The 24,866-nt window shown below is 51.0% G+C and overlaps 1 protein-coding gene across 2 annotated transcripts in view; it reads right to left on the bottom strand.

Annotated features, from left to right (window-relative positions):
* VPS41 (VPS41 subunit of HOPS complex) overlaps positions 1–24,866 on the bottom strand; it is a 183,511-nt gene that overhangs the window by 11,155 nt on the left and 147,490 nt on the right. For both annotated transcript variants that reach the window (XM_020964498.2, XM_078152047.1), the window contains 9 exons: positions 23,593–23,685; positions 21,730–21,857; positions 19,868–20,012; positions 18,212–18,253; positions 18,004–18,054; positions 16,287–16,424; positions 8,920–8,974; positions 6,935–7,075; positions 2,500–2,636 (listed from right to left, as the gene is read on the bottom strand). In XM_020964498.2, the coding sequence (XP_020820157.1) occupies positions 2,500–2,636; positions 6,935–7,075; positions 8,920–8,974; positions 16,287–16,424; positions 18,004–18,054; positions 18,212–18,253; positions 19,868–20,012; positions 21,730–21,857; positions 23,593–23,685 (930 nt within the window). The remainder of the gene's footprint in view (positions 1–2,499; positions 2,637–6,934; positions 7,076–8,919; positions 8,975–16,286; positions 16,425–18,003; positions 18,055–18,211; positions 18,254–19,867; positions 20,013–21,729; positions 21,858–23,592; positions 23,686–24,866) is intronic.

The following is a 24,866-nucleotide window of genomic DNA, read 5'->3' as shown; positions in this document are numbered from 1 at the left end:
TATGCAAATACGTCTGGCTTGACTTTACAGGACTAATCGTATCATATTGTCTGCCTTCTCAAGGGGTGGGGGAGAAGCAGGAGGGAGGGAGGTCAAACATTTAAAAAATGAATGTTACATTTAAAAAAAATGTTATTGGGAAATAGTTAATGAAACAAAATACATTTAAAAAAATTTTTAAAACAAAACGTGCAATGCAAGCTTTTCTGAATATCTTTCAAGGGTGAGGGGGAAAAGAACAGATAAGAACACGTACTTACACACGGCACCTCCTGTGTGCAGGCTACTGTGTTAAGACCTTTACAAACACTATTTCACTTGGTCTTCACCACAGCCCTGGAAGGCGGGCACTGAGATTATCCCCATTTTACCACTGAGGAAACCAAGGCAGGCAGACCCCAGGCCCAGCACTCTGTGCCCCTGGCACCGCTAGCGGCCTGTGGAGGCTGGGCTGCCTTTCTGGCAGGGTATTTTAAAATGCAGTCACTGATAATTTGCTATATGGAATTTCTCTTCCTTTCTCTCTCTCTGACAACACCATCAATCCACATTTGTTTTAATGCAGGAGTATTCCATAAAAAATTAATCCGTAAACAATTTACACACAACAGAACCTGTGACTTTGGGCTTGGGAGAGCTACTAATAAAGCACGATTTACGGCAAGGCACGAGTACCCGGTTCGGGACCAGGCTCAAGTCCACTCGGCCTTTCTGGGTGCTCTCCCCCATCCCTACAGTGGGAAACTCCAGCTTGGCGGGAAGATGACGGCTGGAGAACCAGATTCCAGGCAGGGCAGAAACATGAGGCCAAGGGTGCGGACAAAGAGGGAACACCGTGCAAGCGGAGACTGGCCCAAGTGCAGGGTTCTGCTGCAGTAATGGGGGAGGCCACACTGGTCTCCTCTCCAGCCCTCCTGAACCTGGAACACTCTGCACAGTTGGCCACACCCACTTTCTCTGGCGGAGACAAGATCCCCTGGGACGCTTCCACTCAGCTTCCTTCCCTGGCTCCTCTTCCTTCTCCAGCTCCATCCCTGGGGCTACGAAGGGGAAGGGCCCGAGCCTTCTGCACCCTCTCGGGGAGCCTCACGACTCTCACTGGCACCGACCTCTTCTCTCACAATTCCACCTTTCTCAGTCTTAAGGATTTTGTTTCTGAGAAAGAAATTCTTGTTCTGTTGGGGACATCTGCCCCTGCCCAGGGAGAAGGAAGAGTAGTGTAAAACAGGAAAAAGGTTTGTTTTTTGGGTTTTTTGAAGCCACTACAGTAATAAAAATTAACAGCTAACCAAATACTGATGAGGAGAACCACTGAAGAGATAATTTATAAACAGCATGTTGATAGCTGAGTGGGGAAGATGAATGGTCGCAAAATCTGAATTAATGGGAATACTCTAATCTTGCCCCTGACATCGAGTCAAGGCTAACAGAGGCAAATCATCAGTGTCAGAAATTCTTCTTCAAAGGGGGAGTACCAGCACATTTCTGTTTCTCTCTCTCTCTCTTTTTTTTTTGGAGACAGTTGGGGCTAAGTGACTTGCCCAGAGTCACAGCTAGTGAGTGTTATGTGTCTGAGGCCGGATTTGAACTCGGGTCCTCCTGAATCAAGAGTCGGTGCTCTATTCACTGCACCACCCAGCTGCCCCCACCAGTATGTTTCTTACCCCAAGGCCTGTCCTATGGCCAAAGTAAACAAACTTGAAATGAAGAACAGAACAGAAACAATTCTCAGTGCTAACTGATGGAGACTCTGAACAGTCTTCACGAAGCAAATGAGGTGAAGCAGATATTGAGCGCTCTGTCAACTGTCAGGCGTTACACACGTCACTGAATGTTATTCCTATGACGTTAATTATTGACTTTTGGACTTGGGCATCCCGTAAGTCCACCAGAGAAGGCCCTTGGCCAAGCGGGCAGATCCTCAGTGAGAGGTAAAGAACAAAAGTCACTCGGGAAGGGAGGGTGTGGAAAGGCCTCAGGGTGCCTGTGTGATGACAAGATGACAGAGTCCTTGAACACTGCACTGAGCTACCCTGTGTCTCAGACAAAGGAGTGGCTTTCCCAAGGTCATGCTGGCAGGCTCAGAATTAGGCCGCGTCATCTAAGAGTTTCTGTAGTTCGGAAAGACAAAATAACCCAACACTCAAGTGCTGACATCGGCATCGTTAGTGACGCTGAGCCTCAGGCCGCACGCCGCAGACAGTCCATCCTAAGCCCCGCAAGGGTAGCTAGTGCCCAGGCCCACACTCCCGACCTTCACTGAAAGCTCGGCAGCTCTCGTGGCTGACAGTGCCAGGTGGGCCCGGAGCCCCCTCCATGCCATGAGGGGTCAGGACAGGACGCCTGTGGACACGGAAGAATGATTCACGAGGGGTCAGGAAGAGATCACTTACTGGACCAGAGCTCTGGCACCACCCTTATGGACAACAAGGGCATTTCACCAGATAGCCAGGCGACGGCCTGGAGTCAGCTTTCTCTAGGCCGGGAGGGGCCACTTACTTGAAGGTTGTAGTCCTGCAGTATTTTCACCAGGGAGTCTCTCAAGTTGGGAATCTCCATTCCTTCCTTAATTCGGTGAATGAGAAGAATCGGGTCAACGTGGGTGCCGATGTTGTTTAATAAGCCAGTGATGAATGCTGTTGGAACAAATTAACACGTTCATCATGTGCATTCCACACAAAACTCTGCTAGTAAGTCAAGAGAGAAACAAAGACACTGGCCCTGCCCGGATGGGTGGGGGGAGATAAGCCAGCTGGACAAACCAGGGAGATCTCAAGGAGGAGTTACCAGGGGAGAGATCCTGGAGGAGGGGGAGGGGAAGGGGAAGGAAGGGGCATGGACACAGCCCCTACTACGTGCCAGGCACTGCACTAGTGCTGTCTGAATCATATCTCCCTTGATCATAACCCCAAGAGGCAGGTGCTGAAGGAGGAAACTCTCATCAGAGCAGGAGGAGCTCTGCAGGTATGCAAGTATGAGTGTATGTGTCTGTGAGTGTAAGGGCATGCATGAGTGTGTGTGTAAGAGCGTGTGTGCATGTGAGTATAATATGATTGTAAAATTTATGGAAGTGAGCCCATGAGTGGGAGCGCATGTAAATGTGCATGAGTGTGATTATGTGAGTGTATGAGTATCTAAGTGCACATGTGAGTGTGTGCATGTGCTTATGAGTCTGCATGCATATGTACGTGAGTGTGAAGTAGGTGTGCGCATGCATGTGTGAATCCACGCATGAATGTATAAGTATGCATGCACGTGACTGCATGTGTCTATGAGTTTGAATGTGCATGTGTTTGTGTAAGCGTGCATACATGTGTGAATGTAGATGAGTGTGCACACATGAGGGTACACGTGTATGAGAGTGTGTGTGTGTGTGTGTGTGTGTGTGTGTGTGTGATCGAGGGTTCAGGAATGAGGGATAACGAGTAAGAATGGGTCAAGAAAGTGCAAAGGAAGGACGATATTGGAGGGTGAGGATGGTCTGGTCTGGCCTGAGTGCTGAGCCCACATGAGGCAGCAGAGTGGGCCACGGTCATAGCGCCAGGTCTCTGGAGACCTTCAGGGACCCTGAGGGCTTCAGCAGGTGGTCAGGCGTGATCAGGCATGTTGGCAGCTGCCAACATGGTAATTCAGGGAAGCTGTGCTCGGGGCTATTGTGCCAGGCACAGGGGAAGCACCTGGCTGGGTATCCAAGGAAATGGGGGTGGACTGTCCTGTGACGGACAAAGAGTGGCCACAACCCGGCTGACCCGGGGCAAATCTGGCTTAGTAACCAGAGAGGAACGTCCTTTGGTCGCCAGGCCAGTGGGTGGCTGGTCACCACTCCCCTCCCATGGGTGCTGCTGATCTCTGGTGGGGCAGAGTCATGCGGGGAAACAGGAGAGGAGTACAGTAGGAGGCTCCAGGTTCTCTCTTTCTCTCTGTTTCTCCAGCTCCCACATTGATTGGTGCATCAAGACTATGCCTGGTACCAGGGAGGGCAGCTCTGCCCCCCTGCCCCCTTCCTCAGGGGTGTCCCTCAAGGCTCTCCTGGCAGGCTCCTTCTTTCTCTTCCTTGTCACAATGAGCTGGCTGGCTCTCACTTCCGTAGCTTTGCCTGTCACATCCTTTCTGTCCAACTCTGACCGCCTAAGTAAGTTCCAGCCCTATACCTTCCAGCTGTTTGTGGGACATCTCCAGGTGAGATGTTTCGCTAGCACCTCACCCCACGGGGGCTAAAATGGACTCATCTGCTTCCCTGACAATCGAACTCTTTCTTGAATTTCCTGGCACTGCCATCTTTCAGACACACTGAAAGTTTGGATAAATGCAGGGGGAAGAAACAGATGGAAACCAAGGAGGATGAGCAGAGAGGGAGGAAGAGAACAGGACAACAGATGTCCAGGAAGGAGAATCCCTGAGCCCCAGCACTGGGGGAGGGGGGACGTCGGCCAGGCCACCTCTTGTCCATATCCTGTATCTCGTCAGGATATGAGACATTGCCTCCTGTTCTGGGGCAGCTTTCTGTGTGCTGGGACGCCTCTGACACTGATTCACTTGCCTCCCCTTAATTCCTATCACTGGTCTCAATTCTCCCTTCTGGAGCCATAAAGGGTGCGTTTAACTCTTTCTCTGTGTGCCAGATCTTCAGTCTCTGAAGGATTACAACACAGACACCCGGGCTTGCATCTCCAGGCTAACCATCCCCAGCTCCTTTGAGAAATCTCCACAAGGCACGAATAGAAGGCCCTCCATCTTCCAGTTCCTTCTTCTCTGAAGAGTCTTCAGTCTACCAACATCCCCACAAAAACGGGACACCAGACCCGATACACCATCAATGCACCAGATGTGTCCTTATCAGGACTAGATGACCAGAAGAGGGAGGGTGAAAATGCTTCAGAAGCACCAAAGGAAGATGAGCAGCGAGGACAGAAGCCAGGTACTGATGGGCTAAGATGAGGACTGAGAACGTGGCAATCAGGAGAAGCCCGGTGACCTTGGACAAAGGGATTTCAGTAGAGCAGTGGGGACAGAAGCCAGGTACCGATGGGCTAAGGAACTGGAGGCTGCAAACAGAGATTCATCATCTTTCTAGAAGTCTGTCCGTGAAGGCGAGCGAGGCTGGATGAGAACTGGAGGAGGGTTTTCTGGGATTTGGAGGCCCTGGACAGGTTTGTGGCCAAGGGGCCACAAGGCGGCATTCCTAGTTCTTGGTCTTCTCTTTCTCCTCAATTCTCCACGTGTGACATTCTGTGTATTCCTGGTAGAATCTAAGCTTCCAAAGCTTAATAAATGCCTATGGATTGCCTAATAAATATTTGTTAAGTCTGTGGAATAAAGAGGCTGGGAGAAGAAATGACTGACACAATTTCCAGAAAAGACCAAAGGGTCAGGATGAAGACGCAGGTAGAGAAGGGGTCAGCCTGGGCTAAGAGGTATCTTCTATCTCCTCCTCTGGGACTAGAGGGAAGAGGACACAGCGATACAATGGAGTGCAGGAGGGGAGACAGGAGAGAATCCGAATTGAATGCAATCTTCCCAGAAATACACGAGTCAAGGTCATCTGCTTGAAGAAGAGAGAGAAGTCTGGGAAAGACCAATGAAGATATTGTGACCGAATATCGCACGGCAGGTGTGAGAGCCCAGCTGTAGCAGGACAGCTTCCAGTCTGACTGGGTCCAGAGGACACGGTCTTTTGGACTTTGCCCAGAAGTATTCAGGAGGACTTGGAAGTAGGAATGGGGAAGACGGACAGTGGGGGCTCGTCCAAGGCTGGACATTAGCAGCAAAGGGGGAGGGGAAGGTCAAAGAACAAGGGGCTCAAGGGGAGAAGAAAGTGCATTGTTGACATGGCAGACACTAGGGCGCAGACTGTGAAGGGATGGAAGGGAAACTGGGCCAGGGTGGCTGCACTGGGCCCCAGGACGAGGAACCAATGGGCCATCTGAGGAGGGAGAGTGAGCGGGAGGGGGAGAGAAGCCAGAGATGGGGCAATTTGAGGCCGTGAAGGTCAAGCAGCGAAGCGACAGTTAAGGCTGAAGCGGGGACCCCACCTTTGGTGGCTGAGATCAAGTGAAGACAGATAGGAAACACCTTAGCGACCCCAACTCACTCTACAAGGTTAGCTTTGTCTGAGTTCCTAAGAACGGACCTCCCCTAGGCCATGGGAGAAAACCCCCAACCTGCCACGGACCAAATGTCTGATCGCAGAGATCCACTTGAATCAGATGCCAGAATTAACATGTGTCAATGGAGAGCTTTTTATTTGAAAAACAGAAAAATAAAAAATCATTCTCATTGGCTACAGCTCTGCTGCCTCTTTTTCAGCTTGGCTTAGCAAGGCAACTTTGACAAGAAGTTCCAGTGAATTCTGAAATTAGCCAGGGGCAATTTAAACCAAAAATGTGCTTTATCTCACCCCTCTTAGAGGGGTGGGGAGATAAGATTTAGGGAGAGCCCCCTACCCCAGATGGAAAAGGCTGAACCCTACACTGGGCTGTCAGACATCAGGTCAGGAGCAGAAGCAACCAACACCGGCCTGCTGGTCAGCAGAGACTGCCAGAGAACAGCAGGGCCAGCACAGTGACAGCACATGAGGGCAGGAACCAACCTCTCATTTCAGAAGGCTGAAACTCCAGCTTTCACACACGGACCGAGCCGTGCAATAAAGACGTCCATCCATAAAGAGAGTCCAGGAGGCTACTCAGGTTATACGCTTCAAAAAAGAAATGCTGCTTCTGGGAGTCCCTGCCCCCATCCTTAATCTCTCTCTCTCTCTCTCTTTCTCTCTCTCTCTCTCTCTCTCACACACACACACGCACACACATATACATGCGCACACACATCTCTACCCAAACCACACACACATGCATACACACACACATGCACATGTGCACACACACCTCTACCCAAACCATACATACACACATACACGCACACACACACAACAGCTTACGTGGCTTGTCGATGGAGTACAAAATCAGGTCCTCCCACAGCTCGGCATCATCGTGCTCCTTGGCGAAGTCGATGGCTTTGTCGACGTCATGCAGCTCCTCCATGATCATCTTCAGGGCACTCCGGCTGTTCCCCATTCTGCCTGGGGGCAGGAAGGAGACCAGGTGTCAGTCAGCACATCTCAGTGACTCTCTGGGAGAGTGAAAAGCGAGGGGCCTTTACCTTACAGGATGTCTATCCAATGAACAGCCTACAGCCTCCCCGGCCAGTATGGGCACACTCTACTAGGACCAGGGCATGACAGACTCCACCTCTTCCTCGTAGGGTGTGCTATGTCTACATTAGCACAGCTAAGTCTGTGACAAGCCCCAGTGACTCCTGGGAAATCTCTTTTCAAAGCGACAATTCCCCAAACAAAGAGTTTAAAGTTGAATCTGATGGGTCACAGCACTTTACTTAGGAGGAAAATGTGAGCCCAAGAGTGAGGGGCTTGGCCAGGGTCACCCAGGGAGCAGTGGCAGCAGAGCAGGAGCTGGAAGGATGGGCCGCCACGACTGGCTCGGGGCTCTCCCGGCCCTTTGTCTCTGATACGATCCTAGAACCAGCGACCTCAGAGGCCATCAGGCCCAGCCTCCTCCATCTACAGGCGCAGAACCCTCGGGTCCAGAGAGATGAAGCCACTTGTCCAAGTTCACAGAGGGATTACGATAGAGAACCAGAATTAGAACCCAGGTCTTCAAACTCCAAATCTGATTAAGAGGGTCTCAATTTCTCTGCCCCAGTGTGGAGGGGCAACATGACATCACCAAACAACAGCGAGAGACACTGGGTGCCTCCTCCCCCTCAAACCCCACCCCCCCCGCCCCATCCTCTCATGAAACAAGCTTGCCAAGGACGTTCAGAAAATCTTCTTGGCTCATGAACTAGAAGCTTTCATTGAGTAAGTTACCAGTGACAAATGTTACTAAGGGTTACCAGCAGATGATTTGGGTAATTTTTAAATGAGAATTAACGGTAAGGGATGGGGGGGAGAGGAGGGGAAAAAAGCACAAACCCTATGAACATCAGAGGATGTAGTGGAGAAAGTCCTGGGTCTGGTGTCAGAGGTCCTGGGTTCAAATCGTGGCTCTGCTACTTCTTATCTTGGTGACTTTGGACAAGTCAGTAACTTGTTTGGGAACTCAGTTTCCACTCTGTAAAAATAACCTATGAGATCCCTTGACACTCCGAATGGGTCCCCCTATGTTTTCCCTAGGCCTTAGTTTCTCTGTCTGTAAATTGGTCTGTAGATTGGCCAAAGTGGTCTCTAAGCCCCTTTCTATCTCTGAAATTCTGTGATTATAAAAAAAAATCTACGTTCACTGAAGAATATACTTTGGAATCAAATGGCCCCGGCTGAGACTGTTTTTTTGAAAAACGATGGTTCCAGTGCCATAAAAGTCAACCCTCACGCGTCCATCTGCTCCAAAGAATCCAAGGACCACTGACATCGAGCCTGCAGGGACCCTCGGAGGTCATGAACTCTGACCCCCACTTTACAGAGAGGGAAACTGAGGCCAGAGAAGAGGCACTACTTGCACAAGATCTCACCGGTCAGGACAGATCATCTGCCCCTGAATCCAGCATTCTACAAACATGAGGCCAGAGGAGACTGCTGTGAAGCTTTGGTCACCCTGAAATTCTGGCTATGCTGACTTTGCTCCTTCTTCTGTTTTAATCTGGTTTCCAAGAGGATGGCTTCATCCTTTCCAGGAAGCTGTGACGTGTGTGGGCCCTAGGCCGGTGCTGATGTCAAAGGGCCAGGAAGGGCTTGGGAAGGGGTGAAGCAGAACACGATGGTATTCTTCTCTCTGATGGGGGTAGGTCCAGTGAGTTTTTGGAACATGCTCATAAGGCAGCCGTGCACATGGGCTGGTCCCAGGATCCCTCAGTTTATGGAGTCTGGAGGCTACATTAGAGCTTATCCCAACGAAAGATGTTACTTACTCAGGAGATAGACGGTCTCTTCCACAAAGTTCCTCTGTTGGCAGATCTCAAGAGCCTAAGTTAGAGCACAAAAAAAGAAATGGTGATGTTGGGACCCTGAGCAGCATCACAGCTGTCTGGTGATTCAACGATCTGTGACTTCGATGGTCCGGGGAACTCAGCCACCAGCACAGGGCATGAGCTCCCGGAGCCTCAGCTGACCACTGCATGAGCTGGAGGTGGCTGGAAAAACTCCATCAGCCAGGAGTGACCCTCGTGGGGATGAGCCCCTGCATGTGGCTGGGACGGCCCCTGGGCCACATTCTAGGCCCACACCACACTGGCCGCAGCATGCCCTTCTCGGCTCACCTGGGGGAAGCTCTACCACACAAGGCACATCCTAACAGATTTCAAAGTGCCCTTAGTGTTCACTGACAGTCATTTTAGAATTAGCAAAGATGATAAAACTGTCCCGGCTTCCTGGCCCAGGAGCTGGGCTCCGTCTCCTAGAAGGGGACCTCTGTCTTTCATCATTTACCTGATAAACAGCCAGGAACTTATATTCAAAAACAAAACAAGACAACCCACACAGACTTTCCTGTGCATCACTGGGGGAGAACAGCAACGCTGTTTAGTATCTTTCTCAATCTTCTCTAAATCTGTTCAAGCATATGCCAGAGGACAATTATGGGTTAAAGTAGAAAGACTGAGGATATGAGATCAGGTTTCCCTCTAAAGACTCAAACAATTGCTCAGGTGAAAGCTTTTCCTTTATGGATAAAAACAGTAGCTTTGTCTACTGATGATGCAGGCCGTTTGGGGATAAGAGTCCAAGTCGTCAGTGCCACGAAGAGGTGGGAGGAATGGAAAAGAGCAGAAACTGAGGATGCCAGCAGCCATGCACTTCTCTAGTTTGGCTCAGTAGTTCTTCTTCGGGAAATGGGGGCATGATTTAAATATTATAACTTGGGTTGGAAGTTAATAATTGCCTTTCCTTTTTCTCTAATGGGCCTTGGTCATCTAACCTTCCAAAGCTCCTTGGCTGGCATGAAACTCGACAAAAAGTCTCTGTGCAGATTACAGGAGGTCACTGTGGGCAGAAATGCTTAACACAAATACAGTGAGACCTGGATGGTACTTCAAAGATGAAGTAAGGCTGAAAAGAAGAGTGACCAAAAAGGCCACCCTTGAGAAGGAAGACCCTCAATCAGCTAAGAAGATACTGCTTTCAAAATGGCACGATGGAAATTTAGAAAATCACAAAGCTAGCCATGCTGTGTCCCACTGCATCCCAAGAGCACCATTCTAAGTGATGAAAGGCACAGACACAGACAGCAAATAACAGGACAAGAAAGGATGGTCTCCACCAAGCTGTCCCATGAGTCACTGCATTCAGCCCTCAAAGGAAAGAGCCATCACCATGGGTGACGGCAGAATGCTTAGGGAAGGGCCCTGGGCCCAAAGCACGGAGCCTCTGTGAGGAAGGGAGGACATGCCAGAGGGAGAAAAAGCAGAAGTGTCAGTCCAGGGAGCGAAGCATGGAAGGCGTGTGTGAAAGGAGACCAGCCTCAAGAGAGGAGCAAGCAGGCTGGTCCCAGGACCTCAAGGAGCCTGGTCTTGACAACCTCGAAAAAAGAAGCACCATGATGACAGCGTCTGAAGGAAGCTGATGGGGCGGCACCACATAGGAAACGGTGGAGACAAGAAGACCTGTTTGGAAGTACTGGCATCGCAGAGGCCTGGGGGTAAATAAGGCCCTGGACCAGCACATGGCTGTGAAAAAAGGTGATAGCGATATGAGCCATTATGAAGGAAGCGAGATCCCTTCCAGCTCTGAAAGTCTGAAAATCTGTGAAAGGACAGGGAGACTGGGCAGTATTGGGGAGGGGTGCAGAGAGAGGAATGAAGTTTCAATCGGGGATGGAGTCGGTTTGGGTGGAAAGATGATGGGGCGGTGAACTTGAGGAGAGAGCAGGAGATCTAGGAGAAGTGCCATACAACCTGCTGGGTGGTCTTAGGTAAGTCACCTCCCCTCTCTGGGCCTCTGAAGCACTTGTAAAAAGAAGGGGGATGGCTCAGATGATCTCTAGGACCCTGCTAGCTCTGACATTCTAGGATTCTAAATGCTCTTTCCACAGCTGAAGATACAGAAATGGAGCTCAGGAGAGAGGTCAGGGTTAGAGAGAAAACCCTGGGCTTCATATGCAGAGATACAAGGGTTAGTGAAAGGGTTGAGAATGCAGGAACCTGCTGAGAATTCAGAGTCTGAAGGGAAGGCCAGTAAGTGAGCTCTGGGGAACACCTCTAGTTTGGGGTTAGGAGAAGGAAGAAGAGCCAGAAAAAGAGCCAGAGAAGGAATATCACGTAAGACAGAAGGGACCCCGAAGTTCAGCCTTCTCGGTTTGCAGATGAAGAGCTCAGAGATGCTGACCAACTTGCTTAGGATCACAGAGCTACAAAGTATGCAAGGTGGGGTTTAAGCCGAGGCCCTGGGAAGATGAGGTCCACCGCTCCCTTCTACAGAGCAAAGATATCAGTTTGGCTGAATGATGGAGCATCAGAGGCCACGGAATAATAGCCCAAGGCTGCAAAGGTGAGATTGACAGGCCTTGAAACAGTTCAGTTATGGGGGCTAAGAGATAGTGAAGAATCCTGGAGCCTCAAGGGCTGAGAGGATGGTGTTGCCCTTGACAGTTAGAGGGAAAGTAGGACGGGAAGATTCGGGGGAAAGAAAATGAATTCTCTTCTGGACATGTTGAATTTAAGATGTCTGCCAGGCCTCCAGTGTGAGATGTCTGAAAGGTAGCTGAAGGTAGCAGAGTCTGGGGCAAGAAAGGTAGATTTGAGAATCACCAGTATAAAGACAGTCATTAAATCTATGGGAATGGATGAGATCACCAAGTGAAGTAGGACAGAAGGAGAGAGAAGGGGGCCCGGGACAGAACCCTGGCCCACAGTGAGATGGCACGTTCTGGAGGTGCATGCAGCATCTTGGACAGGAGAAACAGGAGAAAGAAAACCTGGTGAGAACAGTGTCAAGGAGTGACTGACAGCGTCCAGAGAGGCCGAGGAGAATGAGGACTGAGAAAAAGCCACCGGATTTAGCAACTGAGAGATCACTGATGCCTTTGCAGAGAGTGGTTTCAGTGGGAAGATGCCCTTCCTGAAATGGATACTCGTGGACAGTGGAGTAGATGCTAATGACCTCGCCCTACAGCGCAGTGCCAGTGAGGGCCCCAGGAACCTGAGGGGATGGAGGAAGGGAAGAAGGGTCTGCACCAGCAGCAGCTGGGCCTCCACAGAGGGCCCGGCCCAGGAGGTTACACGCACACCCCAACTTCTGGGGCACCTTGCAGCCAAGAGCCTCCAATGCTTTTATGCCGAACAGTCCTATCTTTTACTTCTTATTTGCAGGTTAAAGAAGGAATGCTCCTCAAGGACCGCCCACAATGTTGCATGAAGAAGTACGTGGAGAAAACACTTCCAGGGCGAGGATTTCCCCAAGCAGACAGGAAAAGGGCACAAGACTCCATTTCACCATCATGGATCCGGGCGCATTCATGGGCCACAGTGCTCCCTCTAGAGGGAAGCTGAAGACATGAACTTCTAAAAGCACAAGAAAAAAGAGGATGGGAGAGAGAAAAGAAGGTAACAGAGAAGACAGCACACTTCTGGTTCTTCTCTTCTTAATTCACGCACATCAACGGCTATAACTAGAACAGCAGCAGGCTATGTAACACTCAGCAACGCACTGGCCAGGCTTGTTCACCTGGGCCATCCTTTCCTCGGCTTCAGTCACTACAATCCTGCTGGGATGCCTCTGTGCTACGGAGGTGGTCATGGGGCCTTGAAAGCTCTGCCCACAGCCCACCAAGCTGGGAGTATGGGCACAGTGCCAGGCGACACGTCTCTCACTGAGGACCAGCCTGGCTAAGCTCAGCGAAGTCCCACACCAGGCTGGCCATGGGGAGATAGATGACTTTCCAGCCAATGCAGCCTTCAAGGACTAAGTGATGGAGGGAATGTAGGCTGCGTCAGTGGATGAAGAACACACAAGGATGAAATCACTTTTCCCTGGAGGACTAAAGGGGTATTTTGTTTTGTTTTGTTTTGTTGCTTAAATTAACCTGGAGCCCAAGCTCCACAGACTTTTTCCTTCCTAATTCAGGCAGACAGGTGGACTCCTTGGGAATTCCAATTTATGGAATACTTCGATTACTCCAAGGCATACCTTTGCCAAAGCAGAAAAGTTTAAACTCCTGCTTTTAAGCCCAAACTGAAGAAAGTCAGCTTTTAAGATGCCTGTTCTCTCTCGTTAACATCCATATTAAAGCAAATGAATGGGAAAGCTCAGGAGACCCCTTTTGAAACCCGGCACATCATTTCTCCCCCTCCTAATCCTACATTTTTTGGGGGGTGGGTGGACATATTTTCAATAACTGCACAGACTATAATTTCCTTTAAACTTTAGGCCTCCTTTCAAAAGGCAGCTGAAGAACTGAGAAACAGCTTAAGAGCTTTTCATGCTGTGATTTAAGGGGGCTAATGATTTGTGACCTCCAGCTCTAGGCTTGAATGTTTCCAAAAAGCTTTTGATGAAGGCAATCCCAGTGCTCTAGGATATAACTTTACAACTGGGTAGGCAATTTACATCGGCAGATATGAAGTGACCCAGCACAAGGCTGGTCTGAATTTTCAACCAATTCTCACCTTCTAATTCAGTTATCCTCCCTGCTGACCCCCTTACAAGTATCGACCTGTGAGCAGCTTCCCAGCAAAGGCCCACATCCCCCACACCTTGAATTAAGAGGTGGCTGCAGAACACATTAAATTGTGAAAGGCCCCAGGTGCTGCTGAGGCAAAACCATCAGCAAAGTTCTCAAGTTGGGATACCACCGAGTGTGTGGGTGTGTGTGGGTGTTCACAGGGCTGCTGAGACCCTCCCTCTTTTCGTGATGGCTTTCCAGAAATTAAAAGAGGTCTCTCCCTTCTCCCAACACAGATATGATGTGAAAATGGCCCAATTTCACGTGGGATTTTTGCCTTAAGCCAACAACTGGCCCCCAATGGCTTCCCTTCTGCATGCCGATGTGTGTACCATCTTCAGCTTTTGGCATTTCTCCCTCTGCCAGTGAAAAAGTAGTTGGCTGGAGCCTGGGATCTCACTTGGAGTCCTGGACTGACAAATCGCCCATTCTACCCTGGCTGTCTAAGCTTTTGGGAAGCTATTTTCAATATTAGGATGGGCAGGATTCATCACAGGCAAATCCGGGATGGGCCCAGCCTGGTGTCTAATGGCCTGAGCCATAGATGCCATTAGCTGGTTGAGATATAAAATGGATTTTTCACTTTCCAAATAAATACGTTACTACTGTTGGCTTCAAAATATGGTAATGTATGAATGGAATTTCTTTTTGTAATAAGAAAAAAGACTGACAAATGAACTGTGAGCTACTAAGTCATTGCTGTCTCCTTGAAAACCACAACAGGGACTTAAGTAAGTATAAATGTGCCTCATCTGTAAGTTAAAAACAATGAAGATGTCTATCTTTCAAGCAATACTTTCCTTCCTCAGGAGACAATAGCAACTTATTCTAACAAAGAAAGTCTCCATGATTTACAATGCAAAAGTCCCTTGAAGGAATTTTAACAACATGAATTTCATAATGAAGCAGTCTCTGACCCCTTTATAATGCTTGCTGGATTCTATTCTGAATATTCTCCTGGCACAGCACAAGGCTTGAGGAGCTCGAATCTGGTCTGAGAATCCGAGGGGCAGGGCCTCTAACTCGCAGCCCCTGGATGCTGGACTCTGGCCTACTGTGCCTCTGGACATCACCAAGCACACCTGAAGTGACAACGTCAGAGCCTGGGAGGAAAAAGTCTGGTTCGGAAGAACCCAAGCTCTTAAGACTAAAGAAAATGGCCAACCTTCTCACCCAGCCTCACAGAAAGGAGGAGAAAGGTGTTTTGTGTGTCTCTGATCTCTACCAAGAGCGTGGACAACAATCCCATGTGCTCGATGGTTGAGTGGAGAGGCTCCACAACAGTGAAACTGCGGATGTACTCTGGCACCACCCAGAGAAACAGGAAAGCAGAAGAGGGGGAAGGATTGGGGGAAAGAAAATCCATTTCAATTTGAACTTGCTGAATTTAAGACGTCTATGGGATATCCAATTATCGCTGTCCGAGAACAAGATGGAGTCACAGACTGGAGACTAGGAGAGAGGTTAGGGCCAGATAAATGTAAGAACCATTGACACAGAGATGATAACTGAATCCTTGGGAACTGACAAGATTACTAAGCAAAACAGTATAAAAGGAAAAGAGAGGAAGGCCCAGGAAAGGCTGTGAGTCACCCCAGTTAGTGGGCATGATTCAGGTGAAGATGCAGCAAAGCAACAGTCAGCCAGGTAGGAGGAAAAACCAGGAGAGAGAAATGTCATGAAAACCTAGAGATGACAGTATCAAACCCAGGGGAAGTAGGTGTGACAGAGTCCAAGGCTGCAGAGAGGTAGGAAGGATAAAGATTGAGAAAAAGTCATTGGATCGCGAAATTCAGAGATCATTGGTGATTGGACAGAGCAGTTTCCATTGTTCTCTCCCCAGTGTATAGGACCTTGAATGGACTTGGCACTCAAGTAGTATCTGAGGAAGGAGGGAAGGAAGGAAGGAAGGAAGGAAGGAAGGAAGGAAGGAAGGAAGGAAGGAAGGAAGGAAGGAAGGAAGGGAGGAAGGCAGGGAGGAAGGAAGGGAGGAAGGAAGGGAGGAAGGCAGGAAGGAAGGAAGGGAGGAAGGCAGGGAGGAAGGAAGGCAGGAAGGAAGGAAGGAAGGGAGGAAGGCAGGGAGGAAGGAAGGGAGGAAGGAAGGGAAGGAAGGAAGGAAAGAAGGAAGGAAGGAAGGAAGAGAGGGGGAAGGAAGGAAGGAAGAGAGGGGGAAGGGAAAGAGGGAGAGGGGGAGGAAGGACTTCCTGAATTTTTGACGTTAGTTGCGCAAACATGATGCTGTAGCCTGGGCTATCGACTTGGGATTTGCAATCTGATTCTGACTTTGCTTCCTAATTACTGGTCTATTTCTCCCTAGATCCTCACCTCAGGGTTGGTTTCCAAGCCTGGCCTGGCCCCTTGAATGCCTGATGCCTCCTTTGGCTTGAGGCTCTGGACCCTAACTTTGTACCCAAGCCCCAAATAACCCCACTCGCTACAGGGGTTTGGTCATCAGGAAGGCCCAGAGCCACTCCTCCTCGTCCTGACACACTGAGGATCAGGCTCACTGTCTAAACACTTGCCCCAAGCAGAAGCTGCCACTGGCCCCTCTGCCCTGGGTCAGGTGGGCAAGGGGCAGAGGAACTGTGACCACATATGAACTGTAGGGAGGCGGCTGCTCACCTTTTCCAGGGGACAGTGGGTGCTATCTCGCAGAAACGGGAGCAGGCTGGGGCGATCGTATTCAGCATAAAGGCTGATCTGCTTCTCATGGAAGCGCTGGCCCTTATGATGGTCTCTTTTGAAAAGCTTGTGCAGATACTGAAAGAAACAGAGGACAAAGGCATCCAGATCAACATGGGGGAGGGGGGGAAGCCAGTCCGTACTAGTCTTCACTTCTCCCACTGTCCAAGTAACTTCATTAGAAAGACATGGATAAAGCACCTTTCAAAAACCTGGCCATGACCCATGTCTAAGGGCCTGGTCACAGAGGGGATAGAGAATGTTTTCCTTTCAAAGTGCAAAGCACGCTGAGATGATTAGAAACTCAAGGGCTGGGCGTGGGGTCAGAAGGCCTGGGTTCAAATCCTGACCTGGCATTTACTAGCTGGGTGACATTGGGAAAGTCACTGAACCTGGCTGAATCTCAGTTTCCTCATCTGCAAAATGGGGGATTAGCCCAGACGGCCTGTGAAGCCCCTTCTCGTTCCTGAACTACACACACAGCCCTGTGACGAGAGCCGAGTCACCGCTTCGGCCTGTGGCTATTTCAGAATCAGGATGCTCATCGGTAATTCCCCCTGCCCCCAGTAAGACTTTGGATGAAGGCTTCATACAGTCAGGGAGAAGGCTGGAAAGCACCGCCATGTGACGCTTCTGCCCTAGACGAGGTTTGCGGCTCTGCTGAGTGGGGACGGCTGCCAAGCCCCCACCCCTGGATTCCCTTGGGCTGGCCACCCCAAGGCCAGCAGGTGTGGACAGTGCCAGCACTGCCAGCAGGCACGCAGGCAGTCCGTGGGGGTTTTCAGACTGTTTTCCAGGCCCTCCACCCTTTCCCTCTCTGACACTCACACCCTGCTCTTAGCAGTATCAGGGCCAACAGCACGTTACCCTGAAATTTTCAAAAAGGCTTCACCATGTATTAATGTCAAAGGTGAGCCAAGGCACAGGATTTCCTGACGTCAGGATGGCTCCATTGCCAGGGCCCTGGAGCACAGAAGCGCCCGAGTCAAGCTACTCTGAGCTGTTCTGTCTATGCTTCCTCTCGCACCCTGAGAAGATGCTGCGTGTCCTCACTGCCCAAAGGCCGAGCCTTGCTGCTGGCCATACCCACTTTCAGTGTAGCTAGAAATGATAAAAAAGAAGAGCGAATAGGGCTCAGGGCTCATAGGAAAGCTGAGGACCCACGGGGACCTACAGAGACCTCACACAAAGGATGGTGTGCCAGGCTAGAGACAGCTTGAATGTGAGGGCATGAGCATGGTGCTGGAGTGGGCCTGCAGGGGTGGGGGGGCAATCCTCTCCTCTCCTGGAGTCAGGCTTTGCTCAGCCAGCGTGTGAGACACAGGGCTCGTAGGGCTGAGGGAAGAATACTGGCTGGAGATCTGATGCAGACTGTAATTCAGTGAGGGGAGAAAGAACCACACAGGAAATCGTCTCACTGATAGCCCTGCGAGAGATGCCAAAGGAGCATGAGCAGAAACCATCTCTTCCTCTGCTGCAATGCCAGCTGTGTGTGAACACACAGGCATGTGCCTGCTCTCCCCTGTACCAGAGCCCCTGACCCAGGAAGCCAAGGCTTGTCTGGCTGAGGATTCGTCTGACGTCAAAAGCATTAACACCTCGAAGGACAAATGCCATGGAAGGGGCAGAGCTTAGAAGGAAAGGGAGCAGAGCTCACCACGTGCTGCAGTTCCGGCCTGTTTTCTAGTTCCTCCACGACTTTTTTTATCTGAAGAAAAATGAAAATGATGACATGTGAACAAGGATACATGGGCCAACAACCATGGATGAAGTCCTGGGTGTCCCCACAGGCCCAGCATCCCTGCGTCCCACAGCTCTGGGCGGGAGCTGATGAGCAAAACATTCAAAAAACAAAAAACACTCACGGAAATCTTGTCTTCATTGTCCAAAAGCATGTCTACAGCTTTCTGAAATGCATAAAGACACACAGTTTAGTAGCTGGCATCTGCAGGCAGAGGGAGCTTGAATGAGCGTGTGCCTGGCAAGAACAGCGGAGAAATGGCCCCCCAACTCTGCGGGTCTTCTAAATACCCACAGGAGGACAGTGGGAAGGAAATGCAGTGACATCTACACAAAACTCCCAGCCAACCTGAGGTCCCAGCTTTGGCTGACTGCTAGTGCGAAGTCTCTCTTGGCCCCTCTCTTCGGTGCTCAGTGTCTGGCTTTGCTTTCCTGGCTGGACCCACTGGTGAGGTGTGGCTGCCCACCACCACCCAAAGGAGCTTTTCCCCCGATCCCTGCCATGTACAACCACTCTGACCTCCAGGGACACCTGGTCTAATACACCACTTCTCAGAACCCAGTGCACAGCGGGAGAGGCTCAGGCTCGGGAGGGGAAGGGCCTGGGCTCCAATTCCACTTCCTCTTCCTGGGCCTCAGTCTCCTCCTCTGTTAATGGGGCTGGCCCAGCTGACCTCCAAGGTCCCCTCAGCTCTAGAGCTGTGATCCCATGAGCCCTTGACATGGGCTGGAGTTCCCTCGGATGGGGTCTGAGGATCAGAGGCTGGGAAAGGCCCCTCCATACCCAGCCGGTCAGCTATGAGGACAGGCCCCACTCAGGCCCAGCAACCACTTTAGGTTTAACATCACAGAGAAGCTGGGAAAGAAGCGAGGGCACTCGGCAGGACAGAGGGACACACACAGACAGCGGGGAGACATCGGCAACGAACTTGTAGGACATGTAGAGTGGAAAGAAAAGGGCTTTAGGAGAATTGAGAGATACCAGATGGACCCAAAAGTCAGTCTGTCTCAGATCTCCTCTATGTCATGATAATATCAACAATAAATGATAACCCACTGACCATCAATTTATCACTTATTGTTATTTATCATCACCATCATTTATTCAGCACCCGCTGCGTGCAGGGCACTGCACCAACAAGCAGTTTACAATTATTCTGCCACTTTGTGCTCACAACAACCCTGGCAGGTCAGTGCCTTCATCATCCCCATTATATAGTTAAGGAAACTGAGGCAGAGAGGGGAAGTGACTGGCCCAGAGACACACAGTTAGCAAGTGGCTGAGGCAGGATTTCCACTTGGAGCCTCTTGATTTCAGGCCTAGGGCTCTACGCACTGCCCCACCCTGCTGGTCGTGTAATACAAGCGAGGCCAATGGAAGACAAGGGGGCTTTCTCTCACAACTCATTTTCTGAAAGTTGTGTGGAATTCTTTTGGAAGAAAAGAAAAATCCAAGAATCAAAAATGCTCCCACAGAACATGTTCTACAATATTCCACAGGAAACCCACCACTGCCTGTGGACGGTTTTTCTAGCAGGTCTGAGCTCACTGTAGCACTTGATGTTTATCGAACATCCGATGCCCCCGTGGGGCCTCCGCTGGGCGCACTTGGGGGGGCTCCGCCGGGCGCACTCGGGGGGCCTCTGCCAGGCACACTCAGGGGGTTCCGTCAGATGCCCCGCATGCTCACGGTGCTGGGGTTACCCATACAAATGCGCTTTCTAATTACTCAAAGTGTGATGACAAAGATAATGTCACGGTAACCGAGTGGACATACGCACCTCTGAATCAAAGTCCATGAGCAGCACGATTTTGTCTTGGATAGCACTGAAGAGATTGTGCTTGTGAATCAGCTGAAACACGTCTTTGTGGCGGAGCATTAAGTAGATCTGGAGAGCTTGGCTGTAGCTTTTATCGTAAGTGTACCTAAGAATGAAAGGTCAAACAGCCAGTCAGTCAGCGAGCACTTCCCAAGCACCAGCCGCTGTCGGGAGCTGTGCTGAGCGCCGGGGAGCCAAAGGAGGCCAGGCCAGGCCGCCTGCCTTCAGGAAGCCTGCGCTCTCTCGGGGGGTGGGCGGTGGGTGGTGGGTGACCAGTACAAGCTGTAAAGCTTTGAGAACTGCACAAACAAAATAAGCATGAGGCAGTTTTTGCAGGGAGGGCCGATCTTTTGGTCGGGGGTAGTCAAGAAAGGCATCGTGTGGAATTAGCATTCAAGTTGATTTTTGAAGGAAAGAAGAGATTCTTAAAGGAAGAAGGAAAAAAGGACAGTGCCGCAGGCATGAGGGACAGCCAGGGCAAAGGCACGGAGGCAGTAAGGCCAGTCTGGGGCCAGAAACCCTATCTGCTGCTGATAGATGATCGGCTAGCAGATGTCAATCTGGGAGCTGAGCAGAGGATGGACTGATGTGAGGAGACCCTGGGGCAGGGGCCTGCTGGGCCAGATTTGGAAACTGATGAGACATGCTGGGTGACGGAGGAGGAGGGGCAAGGACGACAGGTTCTGAGCCCTAGGCCCTGGAAGCCTGGAGGTGCTTGGAGGAGCTAACGAGCACGGCTCTGCATGTGCCACACTGGAGATGTCTGTGAAACATCTACTTTGGAAGTCCAATGAGCAGCTGGTGCCATGGGCCTGGAGCCCAGGAACCAGGCTAAGATGTGAAACAGGGATGTGTGCTCATCTGCAAGAGATGAAAATTAAACCCCAGAACTGATGAGGGGAGAGAAGGGAAGAAGGCCCAGCACAGATAAGATGTCTTTAAGTTAAAAGTCATCTAGAATTCTAATTTCAAAGACGAAAGAGGTATCATAACAATAACTGGGGCCATTTAGACACAAAATGGTTCTTAGGAATGGCCTGGCATTAATGGTGGACATGAAACAGAGAATGAAGAGGGAGGGAGTATAGTACAGGGTAGAGAGTACCAGACTGAGGTCGGGTCTGAGTGAAATGACCTTGGAGGAGGAGTCTCTGGACCCCACAGTCTTCACTGGTAAAAACGCGGGGTTGGCCAGAGTGACTGCCGAGGTCCACACCAGCCCCAACACTGGTTTGATTCCTTCTTTCACTCTGAACCCTTGCTTTCCTTCTACAAAAAACTGGCCTTCCTAATCCTCGTGCTGAATCATTACTTTTGTGGGGCTTTAACGTAATTTCTGATGGGCCACGGATGCATCTCTGTACTCCCAAGGACCCCAGGTTCAGAACATGCCAGCTTCTCCTTCTGCCAGGAGGGCCCATGCCTCGAGGAGGTGTGACAGCGACCTCGGCCTGGGTGAGTGACCTTGAGACCTCATGGCAGCCCTGACCCCCTTCTTTCATCGTAAATCAGAGGGGCCATTTTATCACAGCACAACCGAGCCTGGTCTGCAGCTAATTAAAAATAGCTTCATTCCTCCAGGCAGGGAAAACTGGAAACTCACAGAGGACCTCAGTTTCACACTTATCCCATTGGTGAAGTATGAAAAGAAAATGATCATGCAACTATACGCTTAAGTGGGTAGGCGTTCCAGGTCAATAATCTACATGAGAGACGGGAGGGAGAAAAAAATCTGACATTTTCTCAAGTAAGTTGCAAAAGACCCTCAAGAGCCTGCTAAATGAGGAGCAGAAGGCCTGGTCAGGACAGAAGCACGCTCTCACAGCTCGGCCAGCGTTCGCAGCAAGGTCCTGTTCTGTGGGTCCTTCTTGAGGTGGTCCCGAACAGCCTGCACGATGACGGAGTTGTTGTAGAGGTCACCGGGCCACTCTCGGATCAACGTGGCAAAGCCCTAGGAAAAGAGGAAGGGAAGCTGCAGAGCAGCTCCTTACCCAACAAGGGTCCACCAGGCAGTCTCCCTCCCAGGAGCCTGGGCCTCCCAAGGCAGCCTGACACCCAGACTCAGAGCTGGCAGGGGTACACACAGAAGGAGCTGGAACAGAACTACGCCACTAAAGGACCCGCCTGGCGCCGTCCCTGCTGGTGTGGCTCCTGCAATCTCCTAGCCAGGGAATGGTCTGGTGGGGTCTGCAAAGCCCTCCAGCCCAGAATCTGCAAGAACTCAGCCACCACTAGGTGCTGGACAAGAGTGAGAAGGGCCGCCCCTGTCTGGATCTTCATCCAGGCTGTGCCTCTTGTGGGATGGGCTCTGGCAGCAGCTGGAGACAATACGAAGGTCCCGATGGCCCCACCTACTTCACCACCAGACTGACCGCTGCCAGGCGGCTGTTCTGCACCCAGTGAGAGCTCCTGCCCAGGTGAACTCCTCTGACCAACCACTCTGATGCTCTCAGTCCAAGGGGACACTGGAGAGAGTGGACAGAAGGGTCACCAGGGCGACCTCATCTTTTCAGGCAGTGGCCTGTAGGGTCTGGTGAAAAGGCTGGGCCCATAAGTCCTGACTAGCCCATATTTTCAGATGAAGAGACTGTAAAAGGGAAGGCCCAGAAAGCCAGTGAAGGAGGAAGGAAGGGAGGGGCCATGGACTCGGCCTACCCATGGGCAAGGGCACTCGAAGAAAGGCTGAGTAAGGAAGGAGAGCATGGTTGGGACGCCAGAGGGCAGAGGGGTCCGACTCGCAGACACAGGGCCCATTCTGCAGGCTGCAGACTGACCTGCAAGGAGATGAGGCCGGGGCCAGGGTGCAGTGGATAGAGCGCTAGACAATCACTAGACTGTGAGCCACCCCCCCCCCCCCCCCCCCCCCCCGGGCAATGGCTAGCTTTCGCCTGTCTTTGTATCCTCCGTGCTTAGCACATAGTAGGTGCTCAGTGATTGACTAAATGACCTGGAGTGAGGGCTTGGAATGTGAATCCACCTACAAAGCTAAGGGACTTGCTCACCTAACCCCCTTTGGCCTCAGTTTCCCTATCTGTTAAATGGGGATCATAACTGGATCAAAGGATCCCGTGGGATCAGAATGGGATCTGTGATTTCCTTAGCCTAAGCGGCTCCCCAGTGAGGAAAGTCCTCCACTGGGCATTCAAAGCCCTTCAGAGCCCCCTCACCTTTCCAGCGGCCTCATCACCTTCTACTGTTCCCCTCGCTCCACTCCAGGCTCACTCTTTGGTGAATCTAGTACTCGGTGCTAGACTTTGTAGCTGTGACATCCCCACCCCACCCCACTCTTCAGTCCCTGGCTTTATCAAGCTGTGAGCCAGGGGACAGGGGCCCCCAGGCCAAGTGCTCCTTCCTATTGGTGGCCTTCGCCTTGCACCAGGGAACCTTCAAAGGGAAGGGGGCTTAGCTGAACTCAGGACACTTCTCCACATAAATTAGGCCACGACCTTCCTGGCATGTGACACGCTCACCAACGATTTAAGACAGCTGCAGAGGCTGTTTCACCTCCGCTTTTACTAGCCAAGGCTCTAGGCGAGCTCCTGGGGCTCCAGACCCAAGACCGTCCTTAGCTCTCAGGATGGCACAGAAAGCAGCCGAGGAGCAGTGTGCATCCTGTCTGCCCAGTCAGGCAGGGTGAGTCTCTTTAGGAGGAAACAAGGGAGTAGGATCGTGTTAAGCTCTGGTACCTCATAGTCACTCTCCAGAAAATCATGTAGGATCATTTCATAGATGAGAGGCTTCAGAATGGGATCCCCTCTTGGCAAATACGGGCTAATCGCCTACAGGATGGAAGGGAAAGGAAATGAGGGTTAAAACAAACAGAAGCAAAGCTCAACTTTTCACAACAAATCACATTTAACTTTTTGAGTTCAGAGCTCAAGGCACAGAGGAAGTGGAAATGTCCATAGGTTTTCTTGACGTGTGTTCCCCTGGAGGTGTCGGGGGTCCTGTGGCTGGGACCACGTGCAGACGACACCGTGCTATCGGTATCACCTCTGGGAAGAGAACTGCGACCCCTCCAAAGAGCTGGGCCTCATGGGGGTGACGACCGTCTGTTGTCGCGATCACGACACATGGCCAGATGAAATCTTTCATCATCTAGTGGAGGACAGGCACTGAAGATGGACAAGACCCTGGGCCCAGACGTCTTGGCCTGCACTGCCTTTGGGAAATGTCCCAAGACCTTAGGATGCTACTTGTCACAAAGGCCACCTTTTTAATCCTGGTGTTCTTCTTCTAAGGCCGTGTGGTCATGCAGCATGGTGTGAATGTGGTGTGAACAGCCTCGAAGTTACTGCTGACCCAAAGGGCAATGGAAAGAGGGATGGCCCAGAATCAGGAGAAGCGTGTCTGAATTCTTCTTCAGACACTGATTAGCTGTGTGATCGCCACACTTGTTTCTTCATCTATACAGTGGGAATGGTAATAGTTTGGCTTCCAACTTCACAGACCTGTTGGGAGTAAAAGTGCTTTGCACACCTTGAGCAGCTGTGGAAACGTGAGCTCTGGCGATGGGCCTAAGTCAGCCACAGCACATTCTGAGGATAGACGTGCATACAGAAGAAGCGTAAGAGAGACTGTGCAAGAAACAACAGGGCCAGGTTGGTCTGCCATGCCAGGCACCGCCCTGGTCTGTATCGAAGGGAGAGGCACTGTTTTGGGGGCAGAAAGGAAGGCTTTCAGTGCGCCAGACAGAGGCTCAGGGGAGGATCTCCGGGTGGACGTGGCCAAGAGCTGCTTAGGTCACCAGGGACCCCCACATGAATGTGATGCCCACTTCACTGATACCGTGGTGTGTGTTGGAATGTGCTGCTCTGCTGCGCCCCTCATGGACGACGGTGAGTGAACAGGTGAATCCTTTGGGGACCACCTTGTGACAAGGAGAATCTGTGCACTGAGTTAGGCACATATGATTTACTGCCAGGCTGCTTGGTAAAACATTTTCATTTTGGGAGAACCA

The sequence above is a fragment of the Phascolarctos cinereus genome, unplaced genomic scaffold, assembly GCF_003287225.1.
Source record: "Phascolarctos cinereus isolate Bilbo 61053 unplaced genomic scaffold, phaCin_HiC Scaffold_4;HRSCAF=312, whole genome shotgun sequence".
NCBI classification, from domain to species: Eukaryota; Metazoa; Chordata; class Mammalia; order Diprotodontia; family Phascolarctidae; genus Phascolarctos; species Phascolarctos cinereus.
This window is presented reverse-complemented; position numbering and strand designations above follow the sequence as displayed.